The 14459-nt window shown below is 39.1% G+C and overlaps 1 protein-coding gene across 1 annotated transcript in view; it reads right to left on the reverse strand.

Annotated features, from left to right (window-relative positions):
- LOC122813830 (serine protease 33-like) overlaps positions 1-14459 on the reverse strand; it is a 123514-nt gene that overhangs the window by 89499 nt on the left and 19556 nt on the right. Inside the window, exon 2 of the mRNA XM_044086358.1 lies at positions 9809-9832. Coding sequence (XP_043942293.1) covers positions 9809-9832 — 24 coding nt within the window. The remainder of the gene's footprint in view (positions 1-9808; positions 9833-14459) is intronic.

Consider the following 14459-nt stretch of genomic DNA (forward strand, 5'->3'; position numbering starts at 1 on the left):
GTTCCTTAATGTTGACAAAAAAATTAAAAAAAATGACAATTAACAGTCCATGCCTTGAAACATGCATAAAAAAAAAAAACAATGCTTTTTGCATGGGGCAAACCCCCCTGCACCTTCTGTTAATTATATATTCTCTCCCCAAGATTGCATTGTGCCAAAGGGAGTGCATATTCCCCGTAGCTGGTATTATATCATTCTCCTACAACTGTCGATTAGCTATGTTGTTGATCAAATTGTATTGACAAAACAGCTGTTGATGAAAGCAACAATCAACTAAACTGATACCTCCTACAGAGACAAACACACACACACACACACACACACACACGCACACATATATGTAGACATGTAGACAGATAGATATGTAGATATACAGATATAGATATAGATATATAAGGGGTATGTATAGTTAGTGGAAACTTCAGGTGGTCGAGCAGAAAAAAAGCCAGTACAGCCGATCAAAAATTAGCTGATTGCACATACTGGCTTTTTTCTTTGTGAGATTTTGGTACACAAATAGGGAATTGCCCTTCCCCATGTAAATGTGATAATGCGACCTTCAACTTGGTATATGCAATTAGTGGGGGTTGCAGGAGGGTTTGCCCACTGCAAAAAATTGTTTAATTCATTTTCTTTTTACTTAGCTGACTTTTGAGCAATAGCGCTTGATCACTTATGGTTTGATATCTTGAGCATACGACCAAATGTCATATACTCATATATATATATATATATATATATATATATATATATATATATATATATGGGTTCATGTCATTACATCGACCAGCGGAAGATCGACAGTCACTCCACCGACACATGAAATAATCGAAACCGCAAACACGGACATTTAACAGGTAAGAGTTTTAATTTCGATAATCATGCCTACCACACATGCATAACACTACTACACTTACTAAAACATGGTAGGCATGATTATCGAAATTAAAACTCTTACCTGTTAAATGTCCATGTTTGCGGTTTCGATTATTTCATGTGTCGGTGGAGTGACTGTCGCTCTTCCGCTGGTCGATGTAATGACATGAACCCATATATATATATATATATATATATATATATATATATATATATATGTGTGTGTGTGTGTGTGTGTGTGTGTGCGGGTATGTTGTAACCATTACCATGCACTTGGTTGAATGCTCACCTTAATCAACAAAACTAAAAGCAACAACAAAACAACGGAATAAAGCACCACGCGAGTACACCAATAAGTGCTCTCACACTACGATGACTAATGTATGACTGAAACAGTAAATTCTTGTATTAAACTGAAAGAGCAAAGTGGTTACTAATAAACTTAATTTATTAAAATAATGACTAAAAACAACATCCACGTACAAACAAAATCCAAATGTTGAGCGCTTTCACCCAGAAAACCTGGGCTTCTTCAGAACTAATTGTGTTAATACAATTCAGATAATTTAAGCCTTTTCTGTCGCCAAAAAAGTTCATTCAAAAGGCTCTCAATTAAAGTGATAGTGACTGCAAAACAAATCTGTTACTGGTGCCAAAGTCTGTAGCCCTACCAAGTGATTAGAACGCATTTGGAACAAATCGTTGACAAATTTAATACTATTATAAGTTTCAAAAGGAAACCTATCAGTTCCTATAATAGTTAATAAATGACATCACAAAAATATCACAAAAATGAAATGTTTCACCAGTCCATACAAACTTGATCTAAAAAATCTGATACATATAATACATTATATCATGTAAAAAACCTATGTTCTAAAATAGTATATTAGTTATTTACTGAATAAAGTCTCTATTATTTTGTATATAAACATTTTTCATAAAGAAATTTTTTATAAAAAATTTGTCATATAGAACAACCCCACCACCCTTATCCGGTTTCATCACTCTTATGTTCATGTTGTCTCTGAGATCAAATAATAATTTCTCTTCTTCGAATGTTAAATTATTAGTGGAGGTAATTAATTTCAATTTTTTTGACCCATAATAAATTTCCCTAATAATAATATTCTCAAAAGTTTCAATAATAGGATGACTGGGTGGAACAAACCTACTGACTTTCTTTAAAGGTAAACTAGAATTACCTACATGAACGTGATTATCAGTTTCATGTACACCTAAATTATTAAAATAAATGTCTAAATTAACTTTCCTAATGAATTTTTTGAAATCAATTATAGTACCTGCTAAATCGAATTTAGGATTTGGGATATATTTCATTCCCTTAGTAAATAAATCAAAATGTACATTGTCTATACTCGCGTCAGTGTAATTAAAAATGTTAAAATTATTGTAAGTATGTAAGTTTATTAGTAACCACTTCACTCTTTCAGTTTAATACAAGAATTTACTGTTTCAGTCATACATTAGTCATCGTAGTGTGAGAGCACTTATTGGTGTACTCGCGTGGTGCTTTATTCCGTTGTTTTGAATGCTCATCTTGTTGAGGGGTAGGTGAAGTGTCACTGTCTGTTGGTATCACAGTTTGCTGACATCTGTTATGGCTGACTCATACTCATATTTAGTTGACTATAGTGTCCTATTAGTGATTTCCAGTTGGTCTAAGTTGTGTGACAGTGGAATTAGGATATATAAGTAAAATGGCACATGTGTAAAGTCTCTACATAAATAGTTTATAAGGTTAGTTTGTGTAGACATAGCATTTGCTTTTGTAGTTATTTGCCTTCTGATGTTATTCAGGATTGATGAATATATGCTCTATTTAATTAAGAGCAGTGAAGTGTCTGCGGAAATATGTGTGAGTATACAGATCAATAAAATCATATGTAACCATATATAGTTATTTACACACACAGACACACACATGCTCACATATCAATATAGGTACATGCACGTGTGCACAAGCAATTACACACACGTACATATATATACACACACATGCAACACGTACATAATATATTATAATATACACATGTAGATCATAACTTTTAAATTAGAATGGATGACAGGATATATTTTTTCACACAGATAGTAGGGAGTTTTAGTATCTGCTTGTCAGACTAAGTATTAGAACAACTGAAGAATTCAAAAAGACATTATTTAAACTGTTTAAATGGAGGGAGAGGAATGGAGGAGCAGTTGTATCACAGAGTTCAATATGAAGAGTCTATCATTTTTAGATTTCCTTAAATAATTTAGAACTCTCCCTTCAATAAACTCCAAAATTTCCACAGGTCGTGAATTTCCCACCCCATCACCATTCATTTCCCTCGGTCCCAATGAAGTCCATGTTCTACTTTAAAATACTCCCACTGACACCCCCCCTTGATCTGACAGCATAAACCTCTGGTTCATATATCACGGCAGAGATCATCTGTTTCTTCCTCTTTCCCATATATATCTATATCTATATCTAAAATGTATGTGTCTCACACAAAACATCATGCCACAAATCTAGAAAACTGCTTTAATCACACCTTTCCCAAAGCAAACTAACTCAAGAGGTACCTCTGACTTCCATCCAATATCCATTCTCCCAACTCTGGGCAAACTTTTAGAAAAGATAGGCTACACCCAACTCCCCCTCTGTATTCAGTAGTACCACCTGCTCTAGACCTAACTCTCCCTCTATATCCAGCGGTACAACCTGCCTACACCCAACTCACCCTCTATATCTGGCAGTGCCACCTGCTCTACATCCAACTCTCCCTCTATATCTGGCAGTACCACATGCTCTACACCCAACCCTCCCTCTATACCCAGCAGTAGCACCTGCTCTACACCCAACTCTTCCTCTATATATGGCAGCGCCACCTGCTCTGCACCCAACTCTCCCTTTATATCCAGCAGTACCACCTGTCCTCCACCCAGCTCTCCTTCATATCTAGCAGAACCACCTGCTCTACACCCAACTCTCCGTCAATATCCAGCTGTACCACCTGCTCTACACCCAAATCTCCCTGTATATCCAGCTGAACCACCTGCTGTACACCCACCTCTCCCTCTATATCCAGCAGTGCCACTTGCTCTACACCCAACTCTCCTTCTATATCCAGTAGTACCACCTGCTCTACTCCCACCTCTCATTCTATGTCTGGCAGTGCTACCTGTCCTACACCCAGTTCTCCCTATATGTCCAGCAGTACCACCTGCTCAACACCCAACTCTCCCGTGATGACCATTAGTATCACCTGCTTTACACCCATCTCTCCCTCTATGTCTGGCAGTGCCACCTGTCCTACACCCAACTCTCCTCTATATCCAGCAGTACCACCTGCTCTACACCTGATTCTCCTTCTATATCCAGCAGTACCACCAGCTCTACACCTGTCTCTCCCTCTATATCCACCTGTAGAAACTGCTCTACACCTGACTCTCCCTCTATGTCCATCAGTACCACCTGCTCTACACCCAACTCTCCCATGATGGCCATTAGTACCACCTGCTCTATACCCATCTATCCCTCCATATCCAGCAGTACCACCTGTCCTACACCCAACTCTCCTCTATATCCACCAGTACCACCTGCTCTACACCTGGCTCTCCCTCTATATCCACCAGTACCACCTGCTCTACACCTGACTCTCCTCTTTATCCAGCAGTACCACCTGCTCTACACTCAACTCTCCCTCTACATCCAACAGTACCACCTGCTCTACACTCTACTCTCCCTCTACATTCAGCAGTACTACCTGCTCTACACTCAACTCTCCCTCTATATCCAGCAGTACTACCTGCTCTACACTCAACTCTCCCTCTATATCCAGCAGTACTACCTGCTCTACACCCAACTCTCCCACTATATCCAGCAGTACTACCTGCTCTACACCCAACTCTCCCTCTATATCCACCAGTACCACCTGCTCTACACCTGGCTCACCATTTTATCCAGCAGTACCACCTGTCTACACTCAACTCTCCCTCTATATCCAGCAGTGCTCCCTGCTCTACACCCAACTCTCCCTCTATATCCAGCAGTACTATCTGCTCTACACCCAGCTCTCCCTCTATTTTCAGCAGTGCCACCTGCTCTACACCCAACTCACCCTCTATATCCAGCAGTACCACCTGCTCTACACCCAACTCTCCCTCTATATCCATCAGTACCACCTGCTCTACACCCAACTCTCCCTCTATATCCAGCAGTACCACGTGCTCTACACCCAACTCACCCTCTATATCCAGCAGTGCCAACTGCTCTACAGCCAACTCTCCCTCTATATCCAGTAGTACCAGCTGCTCTACACCCAACTCACCCTCTATATCCAGCAGGATCACCTGCTCTACACCCAACTCACCCTCTATATCCAGCAGTACTACCTGCTCTGCACCCATTTCACCCTCTATATCCAGAAGTGCCAGCTGCTCTACACTCAACTCTGTATCTATATCCAGCAGTGCCACCTGCTCTATAACCAACTGCCCCTCTATATCCAGTAGTACCAACTGCTCTATACCCAACTCTCCTCTGTATCCAGCAGTACCACCTGCTCTACAACCAACTCTCTGTTTATATCTAACAGTCCCACCTGCTCTGTACCCAACTGCCCCTGTATATACAGTTTTACCACCTGCTCTATACCCAACTCTCCTCTGTATCCAGCAGTGCCATTCTCTATTGATATCCACCAGTACAATCTGCTCTCCTCCAGACAGCATAGGGTCATGCCTGGGCAAGTTATTATGACAGCACGTTTGTCCCCAATTGATGACATCCTGCAAAACACTGATAGAGGCCTCCTTACAAGTGCCCTATTTATAGATCTGACAAAGGGGTTTTGACCTCATTGAAAATTGTCTTCTCCAAAACAAACTAATTGAAATTAATATCAGTCCAGATGCCACTCCCTGGTTTAAAAACTTCCTCTCTGGCAGACACTTCAAAGATATAATAGAATCCTCCCAATCAGAAACTGCACATATTACCAAAAGTGCTCTCCAAGGATTTATTCCTGCCTCCCTCGTCTTCTCCATTTTTGTTAACAAACTTCCATGTGACCTCTCCCATTTCCCACTTATCCTCTATGCTTATGAGATGATCGTTTATCAATCAGGTCACTTTCATGCCAACATTCAGTGCCATGTCCAGTCTAACATGCATGAGCTCCACCAATGGTTTATAAACCATGAGTTACTTCTCAGTCCCTTCAAGATCAACATTATACTTTTTGGAACTCTACAGAAAATTCACCAAGCACCTGACTCTTTAGCTATCTTTGATTTATACAGCCATACCATGGAAACAACCTCCACCTTCAAATACCTAGAATTATGCCTTGATCAGTCACTAAACTTTAATTTCCTTACAGAGTGAGAGCTAAAATAAACTCCCTCCTTTTATGGGCTGAAAAGATCTCTTTTCTATCCCAACCAGCCAGAGCAGGCATTGGCAAAGGAGTTCTCCTTTCTCATCATGAATATGGGCTTCCCATTTGTGCTTCTGTCTTCAAGAAAAACACTGCCACACTCAGACAATCTCTAACAGCTTCTGTCAATTCATTGCAGACTCACATCTCTGTGAGCATCACTTTATTACCATAGAAAAAGTCAAATGGCTACCCTTAAAACAAAGCTCTAACCTACTGTAAGGACTGTAACTCAAACTACTTTGATTCCACACATTTACTCCCCTTGCAGCTAGACTTCATGAAAAAAACTCATACAACCTGAGACACTACTCACAAGCCACTCCAACTCTCATTACCCATAGTACCAAACTCCACAGCACTGCTCATGCTCTGTCACACCAACTCTCATTACCCCTAGAACCAAACTCAACAGCACTGCATATGCTCTGTCACACCAACTCTCATTACCCCTAGAACCAAACTCCACAACACTGCACATGCTCTGTCACACCAACTGTCATTATGCCTAGAACCAAACTCCACAGCACTGTACATGCTCTGTCACACCAACTGTCATTACACCTAGAACCAACTCCACAGCACTGCTCATGCTCTGTCACACCAACTCTCATTACCCCTAGAACCAAACTCCACAGCACTGCACATGCTCTGTTACACCAACTTTCATTACGCCTAGAACCAAACTCCACAACACTGCACATGCTCTGTCACACCAACTGTCATTACGCCTAGAACCAAACTCCACAGCACTGTACATGCTCTGTCACACCAACTGTCATTACGCCTCGAACCAAACTCTACAGCACTGCTCATGCTCTGTCACACCAACTCTCTTTACCCCTAGAACCAAACTCCACAGCACTGCACATGCTCTGTCACACCAACTCCCATTACCCCTAGAACCAAACTCCACAACACTGCACATGCTCTGTCACACCAACTGTCATTATGCCTAGAACCAAACTCCACAGCACTGTACATGCTCTGTCACACCAACTGTCATTACGCCTAGAAACAACTCCACAGCACTGCTCATGCTCTGTCACACCAACTCTCATTACCCCTAGAACCAAACTCCACAGCACTGCACATGCACTGTCACACCAACTCTCATTACCCCTAGAACCAAACTCCACAGCACTGCACATGCTCTGTCACACCAACTCCCATTACCCCTAGAACCAAACTCCACAACACTGCACATGCTCTGTCACACCAACTGTCATTATGCCTAGAACCAAACTCCACAGCACTGTACATGCTCTGTCACACCAACTGTCATTACGCCTAGAACCAACTCCACAGCACTGCTCATGCTCTGTCACACCAACTCTCATTACCCCTAGAACCAAACTCCACAGCACTGCACATGCACTGTCACACCAACTCTCATTACCCCTAGAACCAAACTCCACAGCACAGCACTACTCATGCATACTTCTCTCAGGCACCTACACTTTGCAAGGTCTCACCATGGACCTAAAGGAAATCAACACTTACTTCAAATTCAAAATGCATCTTAAAAAGTACTTCTTCACTGAAGCCAAATGCTCTTTCTTCAGAGATATATCATTTAACACACTATTCCTTTCTCCTTTCCAAGTCACTTATCCTCTCTCAGATTTACAGACGGCTGACCCACTTTAGTAACTAATGCATATACTGTACACTGCACTTTGCTTGATTATACCTTGCAGTCTTCTTGTTCACCAGAATGTATATATACAGTTTGTCTATGTAACTAGTCTGAACTAATCTATTATTGCTTACATTTCTGTTTTTGAAATGTTTTATATTTTCCCTAGGCCAAGCCTGAAATTGGTCAATATTATAGGTTCATAGGTTAGTACTAAGCTAACTGCCCTTGCGAGCCATTTTAAGCCTAGCCAATTATCCCTTGTGAAACTCAAACCCTGCACTTTTTGTTTGTAAGGCAAACCCCTTAACCATTAGGCCACCTTCCCAACCCCAATTTGATCAGTGTACTACCCCAGTAAACAAAACAAATACAATTACCACCACCACCAATGGGCAGAAGAGAGGGATTCACTAGTACAAATGCCTTTTTTGGGGATGACTCAGGACTTTATCCTTGTTAAGGAACTTACTTGGATTCAAACAGTGTGCAAGTGGAAACTGAGAGAATCAAACCTTGGACTACAGAATTAAGCTTGTTAGCAGTATATAGACTTAATTTCCTATGCTATACCACCATGCAGGAAGAAATTATTTATTTTGTAAAAGAAGAAATTCTAGTTTCTGCAGTATGGTACATTAGCACTGCAGTACACTAAAAAAACAAATGATGAAATTATTCTGAGAAATCATTCAAACAGAAATTCACTGATCAGCGTCTGCAGAATAAAACAAGCAATAGGCAAATGTTCCTTTTTTTAAATTTTGATTGTTATCTAGTAATTTTATTCAGACACTTTTTTTATGCTGGCCAGATGGTACAGGATCAAGGTATCTCTCTGTGCCATTAGTAATCTGGATATTATTAGCAGCTGAGGTGCCATTGGGAAATTTAGGAGGGAAAGCGGGAAGTATTTTCTCCTTGACATTTCCCTGTGGCGAAATTCATCATTGTCACAAGGATTTCATCCATCTTGGGGGAAATGATGGACTGCACATCACATCACTGACTTTGTAATAGGAGTATATATATATATATATATATATATATATATATATATATATATATATATATATATATATATGTTTATGTATCAAAATATTGATTATGAAAATGTTCAAAAGTAAAAATATCGATCTCCAGAGATCAAAAACCCAACACAACAAAAAACAAAAAACAAAAAAAAATACTTTAAAAACTATTTTATGAATGGGGCAACACCCCTGTACCCCCATCCCCTGCAATTTATATTTACCAACTCCAAGAGTGCACAAAGTGGGGGGAAAGGCAAATTCCCACTCCCTGCTATACAGTGATCTCAGACACAAAAGTAAAGGAAAGTCTATATATGAAAATGTATATATATGCACACACACACAAACACACACACACTAGCGTACACACACACACACACACACACACACACACACACACACACACACACACACACACACACACACACACACAAACACACACATGAGATGCAGTGGTAGTACATATGTCTTCTGTGCCAGAATATGTTGGCTTGCCCTTCAGTTGTCACCCTAATGAAGCAAAAATCAGGTGTGAGAAGAAAGGAGACCTCCCTGGATCCTAGGACATGGGGTATTCATCCAAACAAAGCTCACAATGGAGAATTGCCAAGCATGAGCACCAAAGGACTGAGCTGACTGAAAAATAATCAATGTACATGCAAGAATAACTCCATTCAGGGCATTTACTAATTAAATGCTACTTAACGAGCAGTGGATATAAATTATGTCATCATTCTCAGACATAGATTTGCATTGGTGTTGAAAAGAAAATAGATAATTACTTATAATAAATAATGTTTTTGCATTCTTACCTTGTGCATGACTGTCTTGAATCACTGGAAAGACAGAATGAAACACCAAATTAAATGATTTTATTTGCACACAGGACAAAGGTACACAGCAAGAGAAACAAGATGTAAATTTAATTTATACTGTTAAACATACCTCTCAACCTCTTGGAGCAAGAAATCTGGACAAAGCCACCAATAATGAGGGACAAAGGCCCAAAAATAGGGACACTTTTTAAATATTACTAGTAGCCCCTCTTATGGGCGGCCACGGTGGTGCAGCTGTTAGCGTTGCTGCCTCACAACAAGAGGTTCTCCGGTTCAATCCTTGGCTGGGGTGCCTTCTGTGCGGAGTCTGCATGTCCTCCCTGTGGTCGTGTGGGTTTCCTCCGGGTGCTCCGGTTTCCTCCCACATCCCAAAGACATGCTGTAGGTGGATTGGACACTCTAAACTGGCTCTAGTTGTGAGTGCATGCATGTGTGTGCCTTCTGTGGAAGGTTGGGCAATGGGCTGGCAATTCGGCACCGTAAAACTCCACTGTCAATCATGAGTGGACAGGTGATCTGCTGTGGCGACCCCTAACCAGGAGAAAGCCAGAAGAAGTAGCCCTTCTTACATCAGAGGTAATGCATTCTTAGCAAAATTTCTTCTGCATATTCTTACAACATACTGTACAGGATTATTGATTTACTTATATTTGACTAATGTATGCAGAGTCTTGGCTCTTCTACTTTTTCTTTTTTACTGTAGATATCATTTGTACAGTTACTATTGTGTGGTGCATATGTTATTATTCCCTCAAAATCTTGTTCAGACTGTATAACTGTGTGCAACTATTATGGTATGGTCCAAATGTTACTGTATAACTGTGTACAATTTTTACTGTGGTGCAAATGTTACTGTTTTTTAAAAAAAATTTGTATTACTGTTTGGAGCTTTTCTCGCCAGGCCTCCGCTGAAAAGGGCAACTCTGCCCAGTCGGACATTTCTGGTAAACAAATGTAAATAAAATAAATAAAATAAATATTGTTCTTGCAAACTTAGAAAACTGATAGAATAACAGGTTTTGCATTAGCATGAATTTTCTGAAGGATATGAAGTTTGAAGCTCAAATGTCTGTCATTATTTTCTGACATTAACCCTGATTAATTTGTCAATTATTTGCCAGAAAACCACAATTTTATAAGAAACAGACCAAACTATAAGGCAAAAATCTGGACATTCTGAGAAAATCTGTAGAGTTGATAGGTATGACACTGTGTCATTTAAATTCATTTTGTTGCAATATCCACTACCTGCTTTTGATATTTCTCATTTTAACCAAACATTCTTTTCATTGTGTCATACCAAATTTATTTACAGCCGCACTGTGCAATATCAATGCAATATTGTTATTAATGTATGACTTTTACATCTGTATTTATTATACTGTTTTCTTTGTAAGTGCATTTGTGTTGAAGTCGTTTTCTCTGAGGCAACACTGGGAAAGGGTCTGACCAGCTGAGCATTACTGGTTAACAAATGGAAAGCAATTAATTAATTAATCGTGCCTACTTAGCTCATGAAGTTTGTGTGATTTTTTTTCATATCTGTTGAAAAATGAATGCTTTGCCATATCTCTGCCACAGTTCTATACATCCATATGTATAAGGGCCCAAATCTCTCATCTTATGTACCTCCAACATAGATATCCAAAGGATAATTTATTTCTTTTGGGGTTTCTCCCCCTAAACCTTTTTGAATTTAATACTACCCTTACAGGAAATAGTACTGATAGTCAGATTGTTGTTATTCTGTTTTCCAGTCTGTGCATTGGCCCAAGATGAAGTTTGTTGCTATGCATCCACCAGTAAAATTACTATTTCTATTACTGCTATAAATAATAATAATAATAATAATAATAATAATAATAATAAAAAGAATAACATAGTATGCAATGATAGATGAGTGAACTCGACATACGAAAGGATAACATGAATTTTCATAATAGAGCAAAAATGGGCATACTTCGAAAGCACACAGAAAATGTCAGCCTAAAAACAGTACACATTTAGATTAAAACTATAACCTAAGCAACACTGCAAAAGAAAATTATGCATCCCAGAATCTGTTATCAAACTCTAATCCTACGATAACTTTTGGGAGAAGGAAGAAACAGTCATATATCTGATACTTTAAAAATACAAATGCACAAAAGAGAAAGGTAACTGACCAAGTCCCACAGAGGAGACCATTTGCCAGGTAAAGAGCTTTAAGAAAAGAACTGTGTTGTTTCAGAAATGTACTGGTTTTATAGAAACTGTTGAAAACTCTATGCAGAGAAGTAAAAAAAGAAAGAAAACAAGTGTGCAGAGTTTGGAATGTATGGGACAAATCATAGAATGTACTAGAGCACTATCTGTTGTCAGGTGTATAACGTTATACAGCATTATATCATACTAACTACTGTCTTACCAGTAGTGAGAAACTTGTGATAACATGTATGAGACAAAACACACGTCTTCTTGTGTAAGTTAATTAATAACACTGAGGGGCTGGTAAACCTATAAGAATATTTATCCCGTGGCCATATGGAGACTTGTTCCAGCAAAAAGTGGGTATTCCTGGCCAGTTAAATGGTAGCTTGGAAAAAAGGTTCTTTGTCGGTGTTATAAGATATAAAAAAAAGAGAGTCTGTGCGACAAAATTGCTTTTGACAAAATGCTTTGCATCAGAATATCCCTGATAGACTGGAGCCAATGTATGTTTTGCACTCCTGTGTTGCATCGATTCAGAGTAAAACCTTGATATCTCCACTGAAAATGGGTTCTCTTTGACCCAGTCAGATTATCCAGGTAAACAAATGTCAAATAAATAAAATAAATAGATTATTTGGAAGTGATAATTCCAGCTCTAAAGCCTCTAACAGACCAGGAATAGATTCTGCTGAAAAACATCCTTTTTAATTTAATGTGGTCTTAAGAAACTAAACGTTAGACAAAAGACAATGGTGTTGCTTAAAGGACATGCTTATGTAACAAAAGGGTGAGCAAGGACAAGAGAAAACAAATGAGAAACACTCTCTCATCAATCTATAACTCTCCAAGATGAAGTTCCAGTGTAGAAAAGTTAAGGCAGCTGGGGATGCTGCCTTTGAGCAGAGAAAACTAATGGATGAAAATTAAAACAAAATGACAGAGAATTTTAAAAGGTTGTTGGCCAGCCTTGACCAGTAAAACACATGGCAAACTAAAGGAGACAGAGAAATTACTGACTCTCAACTTTCTGTACAAGTGGCAACAGAGAAACCCAAACGTAAAACGGAATGTGCTAAGTCAATTCGCATCGAAAGCAAAACGGAAAACGAGGAAAGCATCAGGGTATTGTAAAAAGAAAGGAAAAGACACGATTACAAAGTGGAAAGCTAAAATTGTGAAAGGAGTTGCAAAATATTAACACTGTGCTGCTTGACTAAAAGAAAAAACATCGCACTCTGAATGGTAAAAACGAGTTACTAAGGTGCAAGTCTAAGACACTCAAAACAAAGACAAGAACTGTACACAAAAGAAGACAGAAAGTACAAATGAAAGGTAAATAACTACCTCTGATTAGTGGGAGATGAAAATGCTACATGTTAAGGCATACAAAAAGGCAATAACTGGCTTATATTCACTTAATCTTTACATACAGGATTTGAAAGAACAATGCAAAAAGGCCAGGAAGAAATGAGAAAACTGTTGTAAAATGAATGAACAGCATGAATCTATTCTCAAATTAACCAGTGATTGTAAAAAAGCTGAAGGCTGAAAATAAATTCAAAGCAAATCTTTGGAAGAAGTGAACAGTAAATTAAAACAATGTCGTCCAACACTTGTTTCTTGTGCTAACGTAATAGAAGAAAAATATACTTTTATAGCAGACCTGCAAATGGGGACATAATTATCTCAAACAAAAGGAGAACATTCACATTAACTTTCTTAAGAGAACAACAAAAACATTTAGAATCTGAAAAGCATAGAAACAACAGTAATGTACTGAAGACCAAACCAGCCTGCCTGATGAGATTATAAACAAAACAGTTGCAGAATCTGAAGTTGCAAAAACAAGTGCAAGTCAAATGGAAGGGTAGAGAGTGCCTCAAAGGTTGTTAATGTCATTTAAAGCAGTCATAGAGACTAAGCCAAAAAACTGTGAGGTAAAAGAGAGATCAACACCAGCATGAGTCCAAACCGACAGACTCTGAGGTAAAAGAGAACTCAGTGCCAGCACAGATCCAAGTGAAATAAGGTCAGACAATGATAAATGACAACGTAATAATGAAGTCCTCACCTGAAGAATGTTTCTGTAAGGACAGAACCAATACCAATCCTACTAACACTAGCATTAAGCAAGCTAGTAGCTCAGAAAGAGATGCCCATAATAAAGAGGATGGTGAATGGTGTAAGAAACCCAATATAATTTGCCTTTTCCCAGTGCAGTCATATTGTCGACTATTGCCACAACAGACATAAAAGACAGACTAGCCCACTGTCACTAAAGTCAAGGGCCAACCAAAGCAGAATCTGGTTGACAAATGATGCTCATACTTACAGGTATGAGCTGAGGGCAGGGGGGAGGTCATGCGGTCTAGTACCTTTTACCAAACGATGTATGGTCAGCACAGCTGCACAGCTTGTGCTGTGTAAGAGAGGTATA

This window comes from Protopterus annectens, chromosome 10.part0 (genome assembly GCF_019279795.1).
Source record: "Protopterus annectens isolate FY-2018-M chromosome 10.part0, PAN1.0, whole genome shotgun sequence".
Classification (NCBI taxonomy): domain Eukaryota; kingdom Metazoa; phylum Chordata; order Ceratodontiformes; family Protopteridae; genus Protopterus; species Protopterus annectens.